At 44.3% G+C, this 25,534-nt stretch overlaps 1 protein-coding gene across 2 annotated transcripts in view; it reads left to right on the top strand.

The window, feature by feature from the left end:
• The first annotated feature begins 544 nt into the window (after positions 1 to 544).
• ARHGEF7 (Rho guanine nucleotide exchange factor 7) overlaps positions 545 to 25,534 on the top strand; it is a 151,310-nt gene continuing 126,320 nt past the window's right edge. Inside the window, exon 1 of one of the 2 annotated variants that reach the window (XM_066237621.1) lies at positions 545 to 1,242. In XM_066237621.1, coding sequence (XP_066093718.1) covers positions 1,078 to 1,242 — 165 coding nt within the window. In that variant the 5' untranslated portion in view covers positions 545 to 1,077. The remainder of the gene's footprint in view (positions 1,243 to 25,534) is intronic. The other variant, XM_066237619.1, reaches the window with a different exon arrangement.

Here is a 25,534-nt window from a genome sequence, read left to right as displayed (position 1 = left end):
ATTTAAAGTGGAGTCGCTCCAAGGTTTCTTTCTGGTATTAGAGAGACAGCCAGGGGCATCCCGGCCTGTGAAGTCGTAAGAGCGCAGGAGTGGACCCCCCAGCAGGGGGCATGCGTGACAGCTTGTGTGTGTGTGTGTGTGTACACGCGTGCACGCGCGTGTGGTGTCCATGGCCCTCCTCTCCCCAAGGATCACAGCAGCATCCCGAAAATCAATTCCTCCCCAAATTAGACCTATCTGGTTAACAATTATCATTTGTGTTCTGTAATTATTGGCTCGCAAAGTAGCAAACGTCTCGTCTCGTTGTCAGCACTCCAGCCCCCAACCTCTTGAAATAAAACTGGAAGAAATAAAAAGAGCATTCTGGGAAGATTTAATAATTTAAACATTCATAAATTACGAATATATAAATAAAGGATTCCCAGTCCTTCAAGGAGAGGAGAGGACAGCGGAAGGGACGGGGCCGTGAGAGGAGCCTGGCTGGGCTCTCAGGTCCGGAGCGGGTGTGCATGGGCCCCGTGAGGCGCATAGTTAAGGGCGCGCACTGTCCGTGGATTGGGAGGCTCGGTTAGCCCTTTCTAGCTGGTAGGCTGTGGCCTCCTGGAGGTCAACGGGCCCTTGGGGCGGGGGCCACTGCCCGGGGCGCAGGTGCGGACGCGCGCGCACGGCCGGCTGGGGGGTGGAGGAAGCACGGCAGCGGGGCCAGAGCGCGGGGTGCGTGTGCGGCCCGGGGCCGAGCACGGGGCCGCTCCGGCGCGGCGTCTTTTCTTCTCTTCACAGTGATGTCATCGACAGCAGCGGCTGGGAGCCGGGAGGCGGCGGCGGGGGCGGCGCCGGGCGGCCGCCGCAGGTTCATGTGCATGTAATGAAAAGGCACTTGACAGTCGGCCAGGACGCACGCGAGGGAGCGCAAGCCGGCCGGACCGCGGCGCCTCCCGAGCCAATCGCCGTCGTCGGTCTCTCCATGGGCGAGCAGGAGGAGGGGGCGGTGAGCGCAACCGGCCGGGCCTCGGCCGCTCCGAGGTGAACGGCGCGGAGACTGGCTCGCGGCGCGGGGAGGCCAGGCGCGCCGCCGCTATGAATTCCGCTGAGCAGACCGTTACGTGGCTTATTACCTTGGGGGTGCTAGAGTCGCCCAAGAAAACCATCTCGGACCCAGAGGGCTTCCTGCAGGCGTCTCTGAAGGATGGAGTGGTCCTCTGCAGGCTGTTGGAGCGCCTGCTGCCCGGGACCATTGAGAAAGTGAGTGTCCCCCGGCGCGCTCCCTCACGGAGGACAGGCCCCGGCAGTGGGAGCCCGGGGCGGTGGGAGGCCCCGCGCCCCGCCTTGCCCGTGCGGCGGCCCGGGATGCGCGGAGACGCGCGGGCGCGGGGTCGCTCGTGTCCGCACCTGGTGGCCGCGCGGGGCGGAGAGAGCGCGGAGCGCGGAGGAGCCCACGCGTCTCCTTTGTGCGCGGACCCGGGAACGCGGCCCGCGCGGGGGGCGCGCTGGCGGCGCGAGGACCCAGTGGCGGGAGCTCGGGGCGCCATTGTATGCGGTGTGGGCTGGGGAGGGGTTCGGGGCCGCGTTCTAGAGGAACGACCCTGGCGGCGGGGGTGGGGGGGCCGGAGGAAATGAGAGCGCTCTGCTCCGCCCTAAGGTAGAGTCGCCTGTCTCCGTGACCCCACCGAAAAACCGTACTCCATCTAACGCGCACTGCTTCCTCCGAGGCTTTGTTTGAACAGCTTTTGTTGATGGTATTGTGAGAGTTTCGCTCCCCCATTTAAGTGACCAATTGCTATGCTTTTTTTAAAAGATGCATTCATCAATAGCTGAGGGCTGGGTTGTGAAATGACTTACTGCCCTCCCCACGAAAGTGTTCCTCCTGTCTCCAAGCCCAGAGGATGGCAGACACGGGGTTGGGAAAAGCCTTGGCATTCTTTAGGGCTGTCTTAAAATTCTAGATTTCATTTTCCAGTTCCTACCTGATTTTGAACAGAATCCCTAGCCCTCCAGACCCTGCTTCTCTTCTTCGTGACTGGTGGTTTCCCCGGGGCTGGAGTGTGAACCTTGACCCGCATCTCTGTGAGTGATTAAAGTTTGCTTTTCTCTCCCACAGCTGACAAAGCAGGGGTGAGGGGAGAGAAGCACTTTTAAAACCGATGCGTTTGCTATATTTCAAAAACGCTACAGTCTTACCCCAATTATTTTGGCCAATACATAATCTTAAGATCAGCAATTACTTAAAAGATGTTAAATGTAGAAATTGAAGCACACCATGATTAGGGAAAACGATTTAATTTTTAAAATGGGTGTATTGCCCCCTCCCCCCCAAAACAAAGAGTTTGCTAATAATAATACTTGGTGACTCTAAAAAGTAAAATGTTTAATCTTTTAAGTTTGTGCATGTCCTGGAGCTATATTTTCAAGGTCAGAAAAGATTTTATTTAATTTTAGTTTTGCATGCATACTCGTTTTAGGTGTTTTTCTTAATTGGAACATATTTATCAAGACAGAATCTTCATTTTAGAGGGAATTTCTGCCTGCCTGTCCAGCAAATATAAATGTTCCTTGTAAATGAACCTGATGTCACAATAAAATTATGACTTAAGACAGGAATAAGGAGCAGGATCTAACTTTCAAGGCACTCAAAATACTTCGTTGTCATCTGGATATCAGACTCTCTGGTAATAAAAGACAGATGTTGAAAAGAATTGGAAATCCATGCATGTTAAGTTTACCAAAATAGGATTATATGAAATGCTGTTCCATTTCTAAGAGTGAAAAGCATTAAGAAACTTCATATATTTTATAGATAAAAACATACCACTGTCAATGCATATTACTTGGCATATTAACTATGTTAATATCACTTGGCAGACTTCAATAATCATTTTCTTTTAAGTTCTAGAAAAATTTTCTTAGAACACTGTACTGTGCCTTTCATCTCTAACACAACAAAGATAGGAATGAATAAAATGTTTAGCTTGCTGAAGCCAAATTGAAACAACCCAACATATTCTAAAACTATGGTCATTGGGGAGTTTCTTATATTGAAGCTATCCTTTTTATTCCCCCTAGGCCCCAGCTGGTTTTAGACTGACACTATCACAATGGAAGTTTAACATCAAAGTAGCCAATAATAGAGCTTCTGAATTTCTCTGGTTCAAAGGTAGCTTTTTTGGAGTAAAATATTAGCTATTCTCTGCTCCTGAAAACTCTGGGTTTCAGAAGTTCCAGGGGCCTTTTCTGTTTTTTGAGAAGTTATTTATATGAGATTTCTGATGTTTGCATGCACACCAAATAGGATGTGCCACAGAGCACACATGCTGAACAGCTTTCAGTGGAATGTGGGAATGTTAGTATGAGGACTTTTTTTTGCTTGAAAGGGAACATTTGGAAACTGAACTGAATATTCATATGGAATTGGAAAGATCTTAACTTTATGCCTGTTTGCCACACAGACATACTGACAACTGGTTAATGGTGTCTAAACAGCCTGCAACTTAATATATATTTGCAAATTCATCATTTAAAATTGAACCATTGGACTGGGAATAGTGCATAATTAGGAAAAGTTTTGGGGTGGCTCAGATATGCCATGTGCCTTTTATTAAGAAAACATGCCCTAAAATGTTTTCTTGCATTTGTTCATTTGTTCTATTTTAGAGCCAGTAAAAAGGGTGGAGAACTGAGAGGACATTTATTTGGTTCAGATGGTTCTCACTTCAGAAAAGTTTTTTTGTTATGCAGTTCTACTTTAAGGTGGAAGGTTAGACAAGAAAAATAGGTGGATTATACACTTCACAAGAGCGGTTCAGAAAAGAGACATGTTTCATGATTGCTGACGATATGTTTTCTGCTGTAGGGAAGTGAATAGTGGGGATTACAAGGTTTCCCCAATCTTAGTGTATGTGGATCTTACACTTTGATTTTCTCCAGCAATAGCCAGAATGCCTTGCTGTCTTACACTATTTGCTTCCCTCATTCCTCCTGTGATGGGAAACACACAAAGGTCACAGAATCCAGTGGGACCTATTAGCAGTGAGCTCATGAGTTGTGACTTGAAACATCTCCAGACCAGGTAGTCACAGGGGGTGAAATCAAGATTCAGAAGTTTCAGAGGATGGAACATGACTATAAGATGAATAAAACACTCTAAAATAGTGAAAATCATGAAATGCTGCTATAATTATACCTGTACATCAAGTTGCTTGGTTCACCATGAAAAGCTCAAGAAACCTGGTTCTTTCTTCCTATGCTCATAACACACAGTAATCTGTAAAGTACAGCACAAGAGACCATCAATGAATATTTCTAGAATATAACTGAAAGTCAGATGCTATTGCTGGATGTCCTGGGTGTGCAGCTGTGCATGCGTTTAAACTGGTTTAAACTGTTGGGCTATGTATTAGTATATGATAGCTGTTGTAATGAAGTGCCACAGATGGGCAGCTTACATGACAGACCTTGCTCTCTCACATTCTGGAGGCAGATGTCCCAGATCAAGGTGTGGGCAGAGCCACGTTCCCTCTGCGGGCTGCAGACGCTAGGGGAGGACCCGTTCAGACCTTGCCAAGGCTTCTGTGTCAGCATAACTCCGGTCTTTTTCCACGGTGTTCCTGCAGGAGTCTCTTCTCTGTGTCCACACCTTCCCTTTCCAGCAGAACACCAGTCCCTGGAACAGCACCGCCCTACCCCAGTGCGACCTCATCTTAACTAATTATATCTGCAAGTGAACTTGGTTTCCAAGTAAGATCTTGTTCTGAATTATTGTGGGTTAGGACTTCAACATATCTCTTGGGGGGGACACAATTCATCCTATAACAGGTTATATAATGAATCTGAACCAAGTCCATTTGTTAAGCACTTGCCTACATGCGGGTGCCAGGTGCTATGGAAGATAAAGAGACTAAACAATGTGTTCTTGGGGGGTTTGTTACAGGCGAAAACATAACTAATAAGCATAAGAACCATGTGAGGCAGAAGGGAATCAAAAGCCGTGAAGTCCGGTGCTGATGATAAGAAGAGAAGAATGAAGAAGTCCAAGGAGACTGCATCTGAGCTGTCCAGGCTCTGATGATTTTTTTGACACATAGATTAGAATGTGGTTTGTGTTTCCCCGAACTGATCTGGCAGCCTTGGATGATCTTCCATAGCACAGAAAACCAGGGAATTCCGATATAGCACAGGCAAAAGACAATGCTATTTCCTAATTGATACGCAGCTCGCTTTCTGATCTGTCCTAGGGTTGGCTGAGGATGGGGGTGGGAAGAGAAATGAAGTGTCAGTAGCTGCCTACTGTGAGAAATTTACCTTTTCCTAGGCCCCTAAGGATGTAGTCAGTGATGGCAGTGTGGTGTAGTGGTAAGTCTCGCTTTGATTTGGAATGCCTGTGGCCTGTAGCTATTCATAAATAACTTGTTGATTGGCTGGTAAAGCACCTGGAGAGAATATTCTAGTTATAAAACATTATCTCCTGTGTTTTTACGGAGACTTCATTAGACCTTGCAAACTGAATTATTGGTTGTATAAAGTTGCTTCTAATGAAACTACTTAAGGTTTCAGAATAGTTAACTTGGCAATAATAAACAACTGCTTTTGAAGCATGTGACTAAAGTACCATCTCAACCCTCCGCCAGAGTGATTCCACTTTTGAAGTTTTAGGCCCAGAGAAAGGGCAGTTGTAACTGCATCTGGTGGCTCCTGCAACATAAAGTAAACAAACCTAAATTCAATTTAAATTGGGAATGCATAAAGTGATTTCCTGAGAGCCACACTAGACCTGCTGTAGTGTTTCTGTCGACATCACACCTGTGCACTCACATACGTTTGCATACTCATACGTGCACATCTGGCTTGGGTTTGGGGGACGCCAAGGGAAAGGATTACAAAATGGCTTTTTATTAGGGGCAGCTGCCTCAGTGAACTCGGCAGGAATTCAGCATTTGTGCTATCCCAGCACCTCTTTCTACTAATAGAAATAAGACCTGTAATGTCCTTCTCTTCTCATTTCTTTAAGCACAGCCCACCCTGCCTTTATATAGATCTCTTTTAAAGAAAAAATGTGCTCCCTAAGTAGCAGGCACCATGCTAAAATGCTGATCCAGTGTCATCTCATGGTATACCCATCTCACAGATGAGAACACTGAGGCCCAGCAGTTTGCTGTGCCTAGGTCACTTAGCTGGCACATGGAAGCAGAACATTCCAACCCGGGTCGGCCTGCTGCCAGAGCTCAATATTTTTCAGGCGATGACATTTCTGTTGCTCTTTGAACACCTGCTGGCTGCCTCACCTCTGCTACATCAGGGGAAGATAGGTAGTTAGGCCTTCAGGAATTACAGGGCAGGTCAGCAAGCCAGACAGACATAGAGAAGGACCACAGCGGCCAGAACGGGGTCCATAGACTGCTGGTGAGCAGTGCTCCCAAGGGGAAAGAGGACACAGTGGGGACTCGCAGGAGGTTTGGGTAGACAGCTGTCAGTAAGAGCAGTGTTCCTTCCTGGCTGGACCGGAAGTCAGAGACACTGGAAAGAGGACACACACAGCTCTGGGGAGCGCTGTCTTTGGGGTATGGACTTGGGAAAGCTCACTTGGAGCCTTTCCATCGATTCCATGGCAGGACACCCCCAAAGACTTCAGTTAAACTCTAGCTCTGGCTTCATAAAACTCACTGTGGCTCCTGGGCTGTTTGACTTTGAGTTTACTGGAAGACCATCTAGAGCAGTGGTAGTCAACCTGGTCCCTACCGCCCACTAGTGGGTGTTCCAGCATTCATGGTAGGCAGTAGCGGAGCAACCAGAGTATAAGTTAAAAGATAGATTTAACTGTAGTAAGTTGTTTTATAAAAATTCTGCCAAACTTAGCGAAAATCCGACAAAGTACTTGGTAAGTAATTATTATTATATGCTTTAACTTGCTGTAACTCTGCTTTATAAATTTTATAAAGTAAAGTTACTTCCCTACTTTATAAATCACCATTACTGTGGAACCGGTGAGCGGTTAGAAAATTTTACTACTGGCCCTGGCCGGTTGGCTCAGTGGTAGAGCGTCGGCCTGGCGTGTGAAAAGTCCCAGGTTCAATTCCCAGCCAGGGCACACAGGAGAGGTGCCCATCTGCTTCTCCACCCCTCCCCCTCTCCTTCCTCTCTGTCTCTCTCTTCGCCTCCCGCAGCCAAAGCTCCATTAGAGCAAAGATGGCCCGGGCGCTGGGGATGGCTCCTTGGCCTCTACTCCAGGCACTGGAGTGGCTCTGGTCGCGACAGAGCGACGCCCCCGATGGGCAAAGCATCGCCCCCTGGTGGGCGTGCCGGGTGGATCCCGGTCGGGCGCATGCAGGAGTCTGCCTGCCTCCCCGTTTCCAGCTTCAGAAAAAGACAAAAAAAATAAAAAGAAAGTTTTGCTACTAACAGAGATACAAAAGTAGGCGGTAGATATAAAAAGGTTGACTACCCGTGATCTGTACTAAGATTTAAAACAATATAATACGATATACTACAATATAATGTGAATTCACACACATATATATGTATATGTAGATAATAAACTTTTTAAATGGAAGTCCTGTATATGTATGTATATATCCAGTGAGTTCTTTCTTTAGAGGCAACTGCTCACTATAAAAAATAATTGGAGGGGATCAGGGACCACAAGCAGGGTGGTTGGAAAAGCTTTTAGTTCGTTTGGTGGGGGCATCTCTAGCCTTTTGGATCGGACTTCTTTCATTGTTGGCAAATGGCAGCAAAGGCACACCATTCCTCTGGGACTCAACTCTGCCATGGGCAATGTCTGGGGCTGGGAGGTTCAGTGGTCTCCAAGACCTACTGGTTACTCTTGCAGTCACTGTAATATGAGGTGGTCCCAATATGTGCTATGTAGTTACTCATTTGCTGTGTGACTGGGGCAACCTGCCTAACTTCCCTGAGTCTATTTCTTCCTCCTAAAAACGGAATTAACGATTATGCCTGGAGGGAATGGTAAATGAGTAGCTGTAAGGGGTTTTGTGCAGTGCTGGGTGAAGTGGGTCCCCAGTACACGGCAGTTACTGTGTTATGGATTGACACTGAAAACTTTCCCTGCCATGTCCAGAAAAATGCTATGCCAGGATTTGAACCTTAGGGCCACCAAACCCCAGGAATACGTCTTTATTCTAACAGCAGGGCAGATTCTTACAACTTTAGGGGGCTGGCGACCCCTCCCTCCCCACCCTGACAGACCACTGTTGTCGGGGTTGGTGGGACCAGTGAATTTGGCTTCCAGGGCCCTCTGGTGAGCACCAGGTCCCCGCGCAGCTGCTGAGTACACACAGCTGCTAGCTCAGAGGGGCCAGAGAGCCCGGCTGGGGGGCTCAGGTTTCATGTATATAGAGTTTCATGCTTGAGAAGGGCCAGGAGTCACAGATGGGCAGTGAGGACCTGGACAGCCCGCCCTGTGTCTGCAGAGGGAGGGCATTGGGCTGCCTGAGTCCTGTATCCTGTGTACGACTTCTGACTTTTCCTTCCATCAGTTCTACTAAGTTAGGTTAGGAGAATTTATTTTCTGATGTTTTTGTATTTCTAACTTTAGCCCTGAATTTTTGGTTTTATGAACCAGGCTGGTAGTTCTCAGCCCGTTTTTATAGCACAGTGTTGTGTCTGCTGTAGTCTAAAGGCCAGGGAGGAAGGGTAAGGATGTTTACATAGGGTGTGTGAAGATACATTTCTAACACATTTGTTTAAATTATTTAAATGTAATTGATGTATTTATTGGGTTCCTACTATGTGTGTGCTAGTATACACATCATGTGCACAGAAACACACATGTATTTATTGTGTTCATATTATGTTCATGCTGCTAGTGTATTATTACATCATGCACACAGATACACATGCACACACATGAATGTTTTCTGTACCACCTTTTCAGGCAGGTCATAAGAGAAACCAAAGGGTCTTATGTGTAAAGCTTTTGTGAATTCTCAATGTGAAGGAATTCTCAAGAGGTCACATAGTCCAAACTCATAATTTTAGATGGGTTCACTAAGGGCAGTTGCATATTGGCTGGGTAAGTTAGCAGTCTAGGGAGAGTCCTTCACACTGCAGGCTAAATGAATGGTGTCTCCAGGGTGCTAGGGAGGGCCCTGGGGCAGTGGTGCAGAGGGGTGAGCCTCCATAAAGGTAAGCCTCCTAGGGCACAGAGCAAACTAGAGGAGGGTCCTGGTTGGTTACAGAAGTGGCCCTAATTGGCAACCCCTCCCGCCAGCCATGCCCCTTGGAGAGCGACATTGCAGCTCCTCTCGTCCAGAGGTGGCGCCCGTTTTCTCACTTCTTGAGCTGAGCTGGCCAGTGGACTGTGGCAAAAGTGACAGGTGCTTGTTCCTAGCTCAGCTCAGGGCCTAGGAGGCCTTGCATCTTTTCCAGCTCTCTCAGATGTTGCCTTTACCCAGAGGACAAGCCCAGGGTTGCAGGGGTCTCAAACTCGCGGCCCGCATGTGGCCCGCCCACCAATTTTGTGCGGCCCGCAGACTAATCTGCGGCCCACGGGCCACGAGTTTGAGACCCCTGACATTGAGGGATGCAAGACCACAGGGCAGAGAGCTCAGTTATCCTTGCCGAGACCTCTTGTACTCACCTAGAGCCTACCAGCCCTAAACACTGGAGAGAGTCCAGCCAAGATCAGCGGAGCTGCCACCTGAACCGGAGTTGACCACTGCTGCATGAGGAAGCTCCAGAGGAACTAGAAGGACTGCCCAGACGACCTGTAGCCTCACGAACAAAAACAGATGCTAATTTCAGCCTGCCGCTGACATTTTGTGGCTCTTTGTTACTCAGCCTTACTGTGGCAACAGGTAATGGGTACAAGGATGGAGAGTGGAAGTGGAATTTTGTGCGTAACTTTGTTATTATTACAGTTGGAGCAGCTTTTTAAAAATGGGCTTATAATATTTTTATCTTTTCTCCAAAGAAGCTGTATGTAATTCAGAACCCCAAAAGGGTATGTGAAAGCGATTTAAGCCTCTTCCAGTTTATATTAAATTGCTTTAGTCTAGAACAGGAATCCACAGCATCAAGTTTGCTTTGAATTTGCGCAGTTTCTTGCAGGGAAGTCTTGTTCTAACAGTATGATTTTTGTTAGTAAGGCCTTTAAAATTAACAAGTTTGGTATTATTTATAGATACCCTGGCCTAGGATGGCCTCTTCTCTCTCAGTTCTGAGTGTCTCACTACTAAGATCCTATACCAAAAAGACACCTTTTCACCTATTTCCTGTCCTTAAAGTTGTTTGTGTTCTTAAGAGACTTTTAAGTATCCAACCACAGTTGGTGAATTTATTCAGACGTCTTTTGTCAGGAATGCAGATTTTCTGAAAAAACCTGTTGCTTTCTGAACACATGCCAAAAGATTATGACGTTGTCATTCATTTTGAGGAAGAATGTTACAGTGCTTTTGACGGAAAATTAGGAGTTTCAGAGAATCATCCTGATGCTGCTCACCTCTGCTGCTGGCTCTCCAGTGGGAAGCAGAGACCATCAGGACACACGGGATCTTATATCTAGGTCTTTATTTCTGAGTAAACTCATTATGATCTTTCTATGGTGCTGAAGGAATTGCCTTGTTCAAGACCTTTGTACAACAAATCTCATAAAGCATTGGTGCTGGTAGCATTTCTTCTCATGGAAACATGATGTTTTCTGGTCATAGTTCTGTTTGTTAGTGTATTTTTGTTTCTTTTGAAAACAAGCTCTATAAATAGAATGTGGTCAAATTCTTAACAGATTTATGGCAGAGGTTAAACTTCTAGAATGTACCAGAGAAGCCATACTTTTATGTGACAAGAGACTATATTTGAGTATTTTGCAGACTTTATGAACTGATGACAAGTGGAAAATAAGGGTTCGTTTATTTTTTTATTTTGAGAGTGCATTTATTAAAGCTGGGGACAGTGAAACAAGAAAGGGCGCAGGACAGAGGAAGCAACAGGAGGGAGCCTAGGCTCTCTACAAACGTAATGGGAAGACGTGAGCAAAAGCCAGACTGTTGGCTCACTGAAAAGTCAGGAAAAGGGGGCCGTGGAGGCAGGTTCAGGGCATTAACCTGGGATGAGCTGCTGCTGCCCACTGCTCTCCTTTTGGGGACCCTTAAAGTTTAAGAGATGCATGCCTGTGGGGGAAGAAAGGCATGGGCGTGCATCCAGGAGGGAGACTAGGCCAAGAGTTCATTTCTTGTACCTCCAGGAAAGCATATTTACATACATTGAATCTGAGTAACTGCCTTGTCAGCAATCCAAGATCGACTCTTCAAATAAGTAATAGTAATCATATTTTCTTTAGTGTGAGTCTTAAGCATACTGTTTATGAATTGTTAAAATAATATTCTGGGTGTGAGACTACTCACCTTGCACATAATTCTTTTGTTGTCTATAATGGAGCTCCCACTTTAAGAAGCGAGATAAATAAGGGCAAATTGAACCCAAAGTAACTACTAGACAAAAGAGAATAATAAATAACAGAATAGGAATCAGAGAAATAGAAAACAACACTATTAGAAAAATTCAACAAAACCAAAAGCCGTTCCTCAAGAAAATCAGTAAAATAGACAAACTTCTTAGTCTGATTAGGAAAAAAGGAGAGAAGATACAATACACATATTAAAAGTATAGCAATTGGATATCATCAATATTTTTATGCCAATAAATTCTACAATTTAAGTGAAATTTACAATGACCATGGAAGACAGACTACCAAAGCTCATTCAAGAAGAAATGGATAACCTGAATAGCCCTATATCTATTACAGAATTTAAAGTTGCATTTAAAAAGCTTTTCAGCCTGACCAGGCGGTGGCACAGTGGATAGAGCGTCGGGCTGGGATGCGGAGGACCCAGGTTTGAGACCCTGAGGTCGCCAGCTTGAGCGCGGGCTCATCTGGTTTGAGCAAAGCTCACCAGCTTGGATTCAAGGTCGCTGGGTCAAGCAAGGGGTTACTTGGTCTGCTATAGCCCCACAGTCAAGGTACATATGAGAAAGCAATCAATGAACAACGAAGGTGTCACAACGAAAAACTGATGATTGATGCTTCTCATCTCTCTCCGTTCCTATCTGTCTATCCCTCTCTCTGACTCTCTCTGTCTCTGTAAAAAAAAAAAAAAGAAAAAAAAAAGAAAAAAAGAAGCTTTTCATAAATAAAATTTCAAGTCAGATAGCTTCAGTAGTGAATTCTACCAAACAATTAAGGAATATATAAGGAACTCTCTTAAGACTCACTAATAAGGAAACAAACCAATTTAAAAAATGGACAAATGGTTTGAGCAGACACTTCACCTAAGAAGATATACACTCACATGAAAGGATGTTCAACATTATTGGTCATTATGGAAATATAAGTTAAAACCACAATGAGATGCCACTACACACCTGTTAGAAGACTGAATGTAAAAGACTGATCGTGCCAAGTGTTGCCAAGGATGTGGAGGAACCGCTGATGGGAATGTAACATTAAACAAAGGCTTTAGAAACCAGTTTTTCAGTTTCTTAAATATTGAACATATATCTACCAAATGACTTAGCCCTTCTATTTTCATGTATTTACCCAAGAAAATGGAAAATGTGCACATTGTCTTGTGCACAAATGTTCATAGCAACTTTGTTTTTAATAACCACAAACTAGACAAAACTCAGATGTTTTTCAGCTGGTAAATGGATAAATGAATTATGATATATCTGTGGACTACTCAGCAATAAAAGGGAATAGAGGGAAATTATGCAGAGTAAAAGAAGCTAGACAAAAAAGTATATATTGTATGATTCCAGTTATATAAAATTTTAGAAAATACAGTGACATCAAGTAGATGAGTGCTTGCTTAGGGACTTGGGGGTAATGAGTGTGTTTGATGGTTTCAAAAGCGGACATGTCAGAACTTATCAGATTGTATGCTTTAAATATGAGCACTTTATTGTATGTCAGTTGTATCTCAATATGTGTTATATGACAGTATTCACACTGGGTATAGTTAAGTTTTTGTTCTGTGTAATGGAGCTTTAATTCATTTTATTGCCAATACCCTACTTTTGAACCTAATTGTGAACTCAGAAAACATGTATAGAATTTTAATTCACAAAGGTAAATAGTATACTTAGATTTATTGCCAGAGACCTCATTTATTTAACGTGTTTATTTTCTCATCACATTTTTTTATTGGGTATCTACTGTGGTTTAAGAATTGTGCCAGACACTGGAGACTTAATGATTACCAAAAATAAACTCACATACTCTCTCAGTGGGAGAGATTAACAGTAATTATATAAACTTGTTTTACAAATTGAGATATGTGCTCTGAATGCAGGGAACAGATTTCTGAAAGTGTGTAGCAGAGGAACCTGATTAACACCTGGCAGATGGGGACAGGTGATGTTTTAGGGAAGGTTCTCCTTCAGAAGTGGTACTCGAGCAGAGCTCTGATGCGAGGAGGCTGTAATAAGGCTGCAAGAGCACCTCTAGCGGCAGACATGGGCCAGGCAGGGTGGGGCCCAGGTTTGAGACAGGATGATGACGAATGGACTCAGCGCAGAGTCTGTTGAATTAGATAGAGTTCAGAGAGGACACTTACCTGGAATATAAATTTGGGAGTCACACCACAGAGATGTGAACTGAAGTACAGGAGTGGTGAGATTTCTCATGGGGAAATTATAGAGCGAGAACATGAGAAGGCCTTGAGGAACTTGGAAATTGATGGCTTGCAGTGATTGATGAGTCTGAAAAGGCTAAGGACAGTGGTTGAAGGGTGGCTAATCGGAGGAGAGGAGGGTGACCAGTAGAAGAGGACGGCCAAGGCAGCATGCTTCAGAAAACCAAAACGCTTTGACAACATGCTGGTAGGGAAAGAGGCCACTCTTACTAATTGTTTGAGGACAACGGAAATGCACTGGACTGTCCTGGACGAGCCTGGTTGAGTGGTCTTCCCAGTCATTAGTGACCTTATCAAGGGTGCCTGAGAGAAGTAATGAGAGTGGGCACCCGGTTAGTGTGAGGGTGGGTTCAGGACAGAGAGAGAGGGGGTGGGAGGTTTGTTAAAACCGGGGAAGCCTTGAGCACAGGTTTGAGGGAAGTAGAAAATGTTGGAAATAGAATATGGATCATGAGTGAATTGATTCAGTGAGTGATTGGATAGCGGAGAGCCTATCGAGAGCCCGATGGATGTGGCAGTATGGATTTATAATGATTTTGCAGGGGGCTGAGCAGAACGTTATGATGCTTATCTACTCTTTTGACAATTTTGTGAAAAGGAAGTTTGATTTTCAGCTGTTTCTTCCTTGATTAGGGAAACTCTAGAACTAAACTGTATTCCTTTCACTAGCTTCAGGGAAATATAGCTATGGTATATTTTATTTCATTTCATATATATATTTTAGAGAGGGGGGGGAAGAGAGAGAGATGAAAAGTATCAACTCATAGTTGTGGCACTTTAGTTGTTCATTGATTGCTTCTCATATGTGCCTTGACTAGGGAGCTCCAGCCAAGCCAGTGACCCCTTGCTCAAGCCAGAAACCTCAGGGTCAAGCCAGTGATGTTGGGCTTCAAGCCAGCAACCATAGGATCATGTCAGTGATCCCAGGCTCAAGATGGTGACCCCACGCCCAAGCTGGTGATTTCAGGGTTTTGAACCTGGGACCTCAGCATCCACGTTGATGCTCTAACCACTTTGCCACCACCAGTCAGTCTCATTTTCTATGTGTTTTAACATGTTGGTGTTGAGGCTAGACATTTGTCACTCTGAACACTTCTGAGATTTCCATCTTAAATGTATTAACATCAGGTGTTTAATCTTCATTTTTTGATTCATTTTATAACAAATGGCTTTTGAGGTAAAGTTGGTGACACTGCCGAAAACTAACTCTCTTTGCTGTTTCTCTGTTTTGCAGTTGACATTATTTATTTATTTGTGGCAGAGACAGAGAGTCAGAGAGAGGGATAGATAGGGACAGACAGGCAGGAAGAGAGAGAGAGATGAGAAACATCAATTCTTTGTTGTGGTTCCTTAGTTGTTCATCGATTGCTTTCTCATATGTGCCTGACTGGGGCTCTACAGCAGACAGAGTAACCCCCTGCTCAAGCCAGCGACCTTGGGCTCAAGCTGGTGAGCCTTGCTCAAACCAGACGAGCCTGCACTCAAGCTGGTGACCTCGGGGTCTCGAACCTGGGTCCTCCACATCCCAGTCTGATGCTCTATCCACTGCGCCACCGCCTGGTCAGGCTGCAGTTGACATTTGAAAGTCCAGATCTGATGTAGGATAAGGCATTATCAGGATGTAAGTGTATAATATTAAGAAAGTTCAGGTTCAAGTCAAGGACTATTTGTATTATAATTTTTTTCTTTTCTTTTCTTTTATTTTCTGAAGTTGGAAACGGAGGCAGTCAGACTCCCGCATGTGCCCCACCGGGATCCACCTGGCACGCCCACCAGGGGGCGATGCTCTGCCCATCTGGGGTGTCACTCTGTTGCAACCAGAGCCATTCTAGCACCTGAGGCAGAGGCCACAGAGCCATCCTCAGTGCCGGGGCCAACTTTGCTCCAATGGAGCCTTGGCTGCGGGAGGGGAAGAGAGAGACAGAGAGGAAGGAGAGGGGAGGGGTGGAGAAGCAGATGGGCACCTCTCCTGTGTGCCCTGGCTGGGAATCGAACCCGGGACTCCCGCACGCCAGGCCAATGCTCTACCACTGAGCCAAATGGCCAGGGCCTGTATTATAATTTTATGAATATACATGTCTCTCTTCTGGGACTCGCTTTCTCTTTCTCATTTAAAAAACGCAAACAATTTGTTACTTATCATTATAAATAAAAGGAAGTAAAAGTAAATCAAGTAGTGTTTATTAGAAATATTTTTCCTAAATAACCACAATAAATGTAAGCAATGCTTAGCTTTGGGTATTATTTTCCAATTCAAAATAATAAAAATTTACTATTCAGTTCTGTCTCTGTGTGCAGGAGAAGTAAGCCGACCAGGTATATTTTTCTCTTTCTTTTTCTTTGAGAAGATGGTGGGGAGAATGTTATTGAGAGTAGGGTAGGGATGTTAAAAGAAAGAAGTGTGAGACATGTTGTTGAGGGCCTTACAGAATGAAAATTTCTGGTTTGGTTTGGTTTTTCCATATATATATATATATATATATATATATATATCCTCTTATAACTGGATGTTGCATAGCTTCTCAACATTAATTTTTGTCCATTAAATATAAAAATATTAGTCATGTTACTGACATCAGAATTAGTAGTACGTATACGCATTTCAGGGTATTTTCAAGTAATGATGGGCTTTCTCTCATTTTGTACTTTTGATTTCAGATGGTTGTGTGAGTCTTACATTTATGTGTGTGTCAGAGTCATCTGGTGGCCCTGGCCCCACCCCAGGGTTCCTGATTATTAGGTCTGAGTGGCAGTTGAGGATTTGCATTTCTAAAAGTTCTCAGGTCATGCTGATGCTGCTGGTCCTGGGGACCACATTTGAGAACCACAAATAGCCCACTGAACCCATCAGCCCAGCAGTACCATAACCTGGACCAACCACATTCCATGCATGGTCCTTTAAGAAGACAGGAGACTGAGGTGTGGTCAGCTGAGGGCTTTCCCACAGGTGAGCACTGGCTGCTTGCCTATCTGGGTTACCCCCTCATGCTTGGGAAGTTTCCTAACTAGTTCCTTTCAGTTCAAGACAGAGCAGACCCCATGCTGCCGCCCTGTGGGCTTTTGGAGCATTACACATGGAGGTTAGGTGGGAAGGAAATCTTGCCTTGGGTTGGAAGGGACACTGGGAATATACCTGAAAAATGGGATTCCTCACCTGTTTCTATGCATATACAAAATTTTTGTATGAAACAAAAAAGAAACACAGTCTCCATTAAGGGATCATCTTAGGCGGTTTGTATGAGATTTTATGAATATATTATTTAAATTAAGGCACTTAAGGACAGGTCCCTGAATGTTGAAATTAGGGTTAAGAGAACTGTGGCTAAATAAGATAATTAGTCACTAAAAGCTACCCAGAGATATGGAGACACTTCTAGGTAAGGGTTCTCCTTTAACACAGTGCCTTTTTTTTTTTTAAAGAGAGAGTCAGAGAGAAGGATAGACAGGGACAGACAGGAACGGAGAGATGAGAAGCATCATTAGTTTTTTGTTGCGCATTGCGACACCTTAGTTTTTCATTGATTGCCTTCTCACATGTGCCTTGACCGTGGACCTTCAGCAGACCGACTAACCACTTGCTTGAGCCAGCGACCTTGAGTCCAAGCTGGTGAGCTTTTGCTCAAACTAGATGAGCCCGCGCTCAAGCTGGCGACCTCGGGGTCTCAAACCTGGGTCCTCGGCATCCCAGTCCGACGCTCTATCCACTGTGCTACCGCCTGGTTGGGCTAACACAGTGCTTTTAAAGGAAAAGTAAATCACCCATCTTGGGTTGTGGGGTTAGGGAGTTGCCTCTGGGAAGAGTCTGGAATGCTATATCAAAGCGTAGCTCTTTAATGATAGAGTTTAGCTAGGCAGTAGGATTCATGCTAATGCTGCTTCTAAAGCGTGGTGGGACTATGGTCCTTAAACTGGGGACTTCTTGTTCTCTGAAGCCCTGGAGGAGTCTGTGTGGCTCTTACCAGCCTTCTACCAATACTGCGGACAAATGCCTTGATTTCATTCCAGTTTATGCTTTTCAATTCAGTAGCCAATTATAAATTCATTTTGTTACTGAATATGGAAAAAACAATGACAATTTTTGACAACCTCTCCCATCCTGAGCCTGGTCACAGGAAGCTCCTTTTCTATATAGATGATTGCTTTTCTCGATGCCATCACTGAGGTGACCTTTAGCGACCATTTCTCCTTCCAGTGAATGATGTTGGAATTACCTGACAAGGGTTTTTAAGGAGTTTCAAAAAGCAATTATAATGAAAACAAACAAACAAACAAAGAAAAAATAGGACATCTCATCAAAGAAATAGGACTTATAAAAAAAAGAGACAAATGGAAATTATAGAACTGAAAAATAGAATAACTGAAATAAAACTCAGTGGTTGGGCTCAAAGTAGAGTGAAGGTGACAGAAGATAGAACCAGTGAACTTGAGGACCCATCAGTGGAATTAGCTCAGTCTGAACAGACAGAAAACAGTCTGAAGGAAAAGGAGGAAGTTGCTAAGGGCTGTACACGCTCCCTGGGGCTATTGTGAGACAAAATAGATGACAAGGTACAATAACAAGAACAATAACATAACTGCAGTTTTGGCAGGTGCCTTTATTCACTCCCTTCCCTCTCCTCCTTGTTCTGTGTGTCTGTCTAGCTCTCATTTCTGAAATGTCAGAATCACATGAGGTCTTCATCAGCTTGTTTCAGCCCCTTTGTGAAACTTAGGAAACTAATATAAGGCAACCTTATTAAACATGTAGGTCTGTGGACGGCTGCATAAAGTGCCGGCCGGCTGACAGGAGCCTGAAGAGGCCTGAGGGAGTAGACCAGCTGGTTAGGGGGAAACCAACTTAGAGCCAGCGATTTTCCTTAGTGATAGAGAGATGAGAGCTGAAACCAGAGTGCTGTCTCTTGACAGCACCCGGCTAACCGATGCCCTGATACACACAAAGAGAAAACAGAGCCCTGGACACTGAATGTGGGCAGTCCTGGAGAGAGCTGGGCAGCAGCTGGGCAGCCGGCCTCAGGCAGAGCGGTGGTAACAAAATGCATCTGTCACTCATGACAGAAAGGGATTGAGGTTTTACAGTAAAACCCAGGAGCATCTTTCAGTTCTATCATTTTGCCTGTGGTGATTACATTTCCAAGTTTTTGCAGGATGGTTTCTGCCTCAACTATTCAATTTCACATTAAACCAGTTATAGTCCTTTTGGTTCTAGGTGCTATGTCCATACCACTCAAGTTCACTTTCAGTAAATAATTATAATCAAGTACTTTATGGTCAGTAATTAGTGTCGTAGGTATAGGTCCTTAATTGATTAATTCACTGAACAAATAATAAATGCTTGTAAATGCCAGGTGTGAGATATAGCACTCATCCAGTAGACCAAATACTGTGCATATGAAGTATATATTTTATAGTGCAGGGAGATGTTCTGTAGACATGCATAGTACGCAAGTATATTACACAGTATGTTAGACAGTGGTAAGTGTTATGGAAAGAAACAGGAGAGTGAGGAAGAAGGGGAAGGCCAGCAATTCAGGTGATGTTGCAATTTTACATCAGGAGTGACATTTGAGCAAATACTTGCTGAACATGATGCAGGAAGGCATGACGTGAATGGAAGAAGAGGATTTCTGGCAGATGGAATGCCTCTGCAAAGGTCCTGAGGTAGGATACAGCCTGGCAAGTCTGGGGCAGCAGAGGCCAGGGGGGAGGAAAGTAGTAATTGGACTGATGAAGTCACAGAGGGAGCAAGGGAGCAGCTTGTAGAGAGCTTGCTCAGCCATCATAGGACTTTGACTTTAAAAAAAATTAATAGACTTTATTTTTTATTTTTTTTGTATTTTTCTGAAGTTGGAAATGGGGAGGCAGTCAGACAGACTCCCGCATGTGCCCCACCGGGATCCACCCGGCACTCCCACCAGGGGGCGATGCTCTGCCCATCTGGGGTGTTGCTCTGTTGCAACCAGAGCCATTCTAGTGCCTGAGGCAGAGGCCACAGAGCCATCCTCAGTGCCGGGGCCAACTTTGCTCCAGTGGAGCCTTGGCTGCGGGAGGGGAAGAGAGAGACAGAGAGGAAGGAGAGGGGGAGGGGTGGAGAAGCAGATGGGCGCTTCTCTTGTGTGCCCTGGCCAGGAATCGAATCTGGGACTCCCGCACGCCAGGCCGACACTCTACCACTGAGCCAACCGGCCAGGGCCAATAGGCTTTATTTTTAAGAGCAGTTTTAGTTTCCAGAAAAACTGATCAGAATGTACAGAGAATTCCAATATATCTGTTCTCCACCCCCAACTTTACCCTATTATTAATATCTTGCATTAGTGTGATATGCTTGTTATACTTGATAAACCAATACTGATACATTATAACTAAAGTTCATGCTGTACATTGTGTTGTACATTCTGTGGGTTTGGACAAATGCATAGTGACGTGGATTCACCACTGCAGTTTCATACAGTACAGTTTTACTGCCCCCTAATCCTCTGTGCTCTGCCTATTCATTCCACACTGCCCCCTAGGAACCTCTGGCAACCACTGGTCTTTTTACTGTCACCATAGTTTTGTCTTTTTCAGAATGTCATATAATTGGAATCATGTAGCATGCAGCATTTTCAGATTGGCTTCTTTTATTTAGGGTTATGCATTTAGGGTTCCTCCACGTTTTCTTGTGGCGTTCTAGCGCATTTCTTTTTAGAGCTGAATGATCTTCTGTTGTCTGGATGTACCTCGGTCTCCGTTAATCTCTGGAAGGACATCTTGATTAATTACAGGTTTTGGCAGTTGTGAATAAAGCTGCTATAAACATTTGTGTGCAGGTTTTTGCTTGGACATGTTTTTAACTCATTTGAGTAAAGCAAATTTAAGGAATGTGATTGCTGGACCATATGGCGAGCAACAGTTAAGTGTCTTCCAAAGTGGCGGTATCACTTTGCATTCTCGTCAACAATGAGAGAGTTCCTGTTGGCCCACGTCTGCACCAGCATTCGGTGTTGTCAGTGTTGGATTGGTGTCATTCTAATGGTGTGTAGTGGTATCTCATTGTTTTAATTTGCATTTCCATAATGACATGTGATGTGGGGCAACCTTTCATCTGCTCAGTTGCCATCTGTGCCTCTTCTTTGGTGAGGTGTCTGTTAAGGTCTTTCGCCCATTTTTAAACTAGGTTGTCTGTTTTCTTATTGTTGAGTTGTAGGAGTTTTCTGTATGTTTTGGATACAAGCTTTGATTGGATGTCTTTTCTGAAATTACCTTCTCTCAGTCTGTGGCTTTTCTTTTCATTCTCTTAAAGCACTTTGGCATTTACTGAGTGAGATGAGTCATTTTTTGACAGGTTTGAGCACAGGAGTGATGTGGCAGGCAAATTATCAATATGAAGTGAGATATTCCAGTTGTAGTAATATGGAAGAAATAGAATTCCTGAGTATACATTGACAGCCTTATCTTTAACTAATGAAGATCAGTTTTTCTAAGTGATTTTTGAAAATATAGTTTCCAAATACAGACAGCCTCACATCTTCACAGCTATAGCCCTATTTATTTCAATCCGTATTCTGCTGATACTGAAGAGTGTTGAGAGATAATGATCTTTTTATCCCCTTTTTATTACTCACAATTATAGTGAAAGTCTCCACTGGCCGTTGAGTTCTTTCCTGCGAGAGGCTTTTACAGAGAGGGTATTCCACGCGGCGGTGGCCTCCTTCCCCTTGTCTTCTTTCCCTCGGAAGAGTCTTGGCTGCTGTTTATAGAGTGCTTGCCAGCGAATGTCTTCAGCTGTTTTCTATCCCTTTATTCAGGTTTTTCCCTCAAATGAAGGCTCCCTTTGCTTCCCAGTCTCTCTCCAAAGGCAGCCAGCCCTCTTTGTGTGCCTTCAAACCTCCCACATGCTATCATGCAGATTAAAATACAATTTTTTCCTAGGTGGTCAGTGTCTAATCTGTGGGCTCTGAGGCTTTAATTTGCCTCAAATGCAGCTTCTCAGGCAGTTTAAAAATAAAAGATCCTTTAGGCGGGAGGGTCATGCACAAGGCCCTGTAGCTCCCACTGCGGCCTTCAGTTTTGTGTGTGTGGGAAGGGCATGGGGAGGGGGGTGCAGGAGGAAGCATGAATAGCTAGGGTAAAACCAGTGGGGACCTGCAGGGCAGGCAAAACCCCTCTGATACATCAGAGAACACAGATTTAAACAGTGGACTACCCTTAGTCGCTGCAGGGCAGGAGTTGACATTTTAACCCAAGCTGTCTTGGTCAAAGGTAGAACCATCGGGTCATGAGACCTGTGGGAACAAGTCACCACCAGTCCCCATTCAGAGAGCAGGAGTTCCTCCCCTTTTAGGAGGTTCTCAGCCCTACTTGCCATACTGATACTGTAAAGATACACAGCAAGTATCTGCTTTAGATATTTTTATCGCCTTTCCACCAGACCACAAGCCTCTACCATAGTGTTTCCACCGATAGACAACAGGAAGATACCACCGACCATTCTGCACTGTGCTGAGCAGGAGAGGAAGTGGATGTCAAAAGATCAGAAACAACATAGGAATGGAGCTGAAGGAGAAAGGGAGCAGTAGCTCAGATTTACAAAATGCTGTGCCATAATTTGTGGCCTCTTTTCATTAGGTCACAAGCATGAGAATGAGAGGGGAATAAAGACGATTATTCCGTATGAACAGGTGACAGCTTCAGGTGAGAAAAATCTCTGACCACGAAGCCCAATTTGAGTTGTCTTATGAAATGGTACTCTTCTGTTTTCTTGTTTCAAGATTGTTCAAAATCATAAGAAATGGCATCTGCTTACGGAATGTAATGAGACATGAACAACGGCCATTCTGTGCACTTCTGCTTCCTTGGTGTTGGGATTGAGCCAGACAGGGCATATGCTGTTTTCTAGAATGCTCTCACTTGTTTAATGTACACCTGGCTGTTTTGATCTAACATTATTGGGGGAACAAAATATAACTCCAGTGGGGAAGTTTATTCTAGGTTGTCTGATGTTTCATGGTAACATTTTAAAAATGTTCCATTTTTGGCATTGGCATAAATTTGGATGGTTGTGACCATTTCTGGAGGACTTAAAATGTGCTCTTGGAGTTTGTGGGAACCAAACCTCAGGGGACACATGAGTTAATTTAAGCTGTGTAGTCTTCCTGGGCCTCTTTTTGACATTTCACATGTCTTGGATATCTGAATTTAGTTTGGGAACTGGAGACTTTGTACATTCATATTTCTTATTGCCCTTTATAATTTGGCTAGTTCCACACTGATGGAAGACATTTTATTTTTCCCCAGATGATTACAGCATCCATATAAGAACTGGACTTTGGGATAAGTTGAAGAAGGAAAACAAAAGGAAAATATACTTTAAGGCTTAAATTTCAGTAAACTACATGTAATCTTAGGCTATGTATTTTGGGAGATGTTTAGCAACTAAATCTTTGATATTTCTACTGGGTGCTTCATTTGTTTTCCAGTAGATTTGGAGGAAGGGCTGCCCGTAGACTGCCAAGTGAGCCCTATCAACCTACATTTCCACTCCACTGAATGTCACTAACTGTTGAATAAGCACAGAGTACTATGGAAGAGCTTGATTCCTGACCAGCAGATAGCTGCAGTCTGATTAGAATAAAGCAGTGGCTACCAGGTAATTAAAAATTAGATGAATCAATAAGTGCTAATTAGACTTTTAGAAGATTAGCTCAGGATTTTAAACATAGCATTGCATCCTGGCCTGGAGTGGTGGAGATTGGCCATACAATGACCCTAACACACTGACTCACTAAAGACTGGGAAGGCACTTTGGCCTGAGGAGACATTAGAATGAAATCTTCTTCTTTTAAAAATGTATTTACTTAATAATACTTGAATGTGTACAAATTTGAATAGGTACAAAAAAATAGAGTAAAAAGCAAGTCTCCATCTTTCTCTGTACTTTATGCCCCATTTCCTTTCCCTGGGGCAAACAACCCCTGTTAAAAATATCTGACATGTGGCTCTGGCTGGGTAGCTCAGTTGGCTAGAGCATTGTCCTGATATATTAAGGTTGCGGGTTCAATCCCTGGTCAGGGCACATACAAAAATCAACCAATGAATGCTTAAATAAGTGGAATATCACATTGTTGTTTCTTTCTCCTTTCCTCTCTCTAAAAAAAAAACAAAAACAAAAACAAAAAAAACAAAAAAAAACCCCGAAAGTATCTGACATGTGCTTCCAGAGATATTCCATGCATTTCTAAACATCCATATATTCTTGCCTTTTTTTTTTACACAAAATGTAGCATGTTATATGTACTGTTCCCTATGTTCCTTTCCTCTACTTACCGTGACTAAGAGATCGTAATATCTCAGTATATAAAACTGCCTCTTTTTAAAAGGCTGTGTGGTGGGGCCTGACCTGTGGTGGCGCAGTGGATCACGGGTCGACTTGGAACGCTGAGGTTGCCGGTTCAAAACCCTGGGCTTGCCCGGTCAAGGCACATATGGGAGTTGATGCTTCCTGCTCCTCCACCCCTTCTCTCTCTTTCTCTCTCTCTCTCTCTCTCTCAAAAAAAAAAAAAAAAAGAATAAAAAAAATACATAGTAAAAGGTGTGTGGTGTCTGTTTTGTGGAAGTACTATAATTGATTTAATCCTCTCTCTGTTATTTCTTATCTTCTGATGTGACACTGTGTTCTATTTTTAATTGTACCATCAGGAAGCTCACTAGGTTTGGGTCCCAGCACAAAGCAGATAGCATGCTAAACAGAGGTGGTTGGGGAAAGTTTAATGAAGAGGCTATTTACAAAGCATAAGCAGTGATAAGGACAATCTGTAATGATGTGGAAGTATCCCAGGAAGCCATGGCTTCCCTCGGCCTGAAGAGAAAAGTCAGGGAAGCGGCTTCCTGGAGCTAGTGTGAGTTGCAGCCACAAGAGAAGGCTCCTTTACAGGAGCTGGGGTCTTCATTTGAGGAACACAGCCAGTGGTGTGTTAGTAAAGGCTTAACAGCCGGCTCTCTGTGGTGAGGATCCTTGGTTTGTAGTGCTTGTTGATTTCTGTGGTGCTAACATTTGCACCCTGCCCAATTCCAAGTTCCCAAGGTGATGTTACTGAACGCGGAGTTGAGGTGGGAAGTACCTAGTCAGTCTTGTGAGCGGCTCCAGCATATCACTGTGGCTCTGTCAGGCAGCTAGCTGCTCAGCCTGGTTCCTGGTAGGGCTGAATTCCACCAGAAGCTGATGCTTTGGGGAGTCTGGTTGCTGCAGTCCTCACAGGTCAGTGTCCTGAAGTACACAGTGGATGAGGTATGAGACCTGCATAACTACATAATTTTAGACAGGTAATCTATCTTGAGTATCTGTATTCTCATCTGTATAAGAACAGATCTGCCTTGCATGTGGAACCTTTCTGTACCAAGCAAGGTTCTCTAACTTCTCTGTGATTAGTGAATTCAGTGGCCTACGTGGGTAGGTAGTATAGTTGTATTTGCTGACTGTTTAACAGGAGATGCTGTGGGCCCCTGTACTCGGGGAGTTTGTCTGATGGGAGAAGATAAGACATGCACCAGTAGGTCCAGCTACATGGTGGGGGCTGCAGACAGAACCACAGGTATTCAGAGGAAGAGGTTCTTTGTAGCTGGGGTGATGAGGCTGTTGATGGGGAGACCTTTGTTGTGCAGTTGGCAGTTTGTTCATCCAACTGGGGAGAAACAAATTTCTTGACTAGTTCACTCTACTTATACCACTAGTTCTCTAAGTATGGTCCTGGTGCCATCAGCATCTTTGGGATCTTGTCAGAAATCCAAAATCATAGGTTCCTCCCCAGACCTAGTGTTCAAACTCTGTGGTAGGTCCGAGTAGTTTGTTACTCCAGGTGATTCTTACGTCTGTGTCCATTTGAGAAACAGTGACTTATACCATATCAGCCAGTTCCAAA

The sequence above is a fragment of the Saccopteryx bilineata genome, chromosome 6 (genome assembly GCF_036850765.1).
Source record: "Saccopteryx bilineata isolate mSacBil1 chromosome 6, mSacBil1_pri_phased_curated, whole genome shotgun sequence".
Taxonomy (NCBI): domain Eukaryota; kingdom Metazoa; phylum Chordata; class Mammalia; order Chiroptera; family Emballonuridae; genus Saccopteryx; species Saccopteryx bilineata.
Note: the sequence above shows the minus strand (reverse complement) of the source record. Positions and strands in the feature narration are given on the sequence as shown.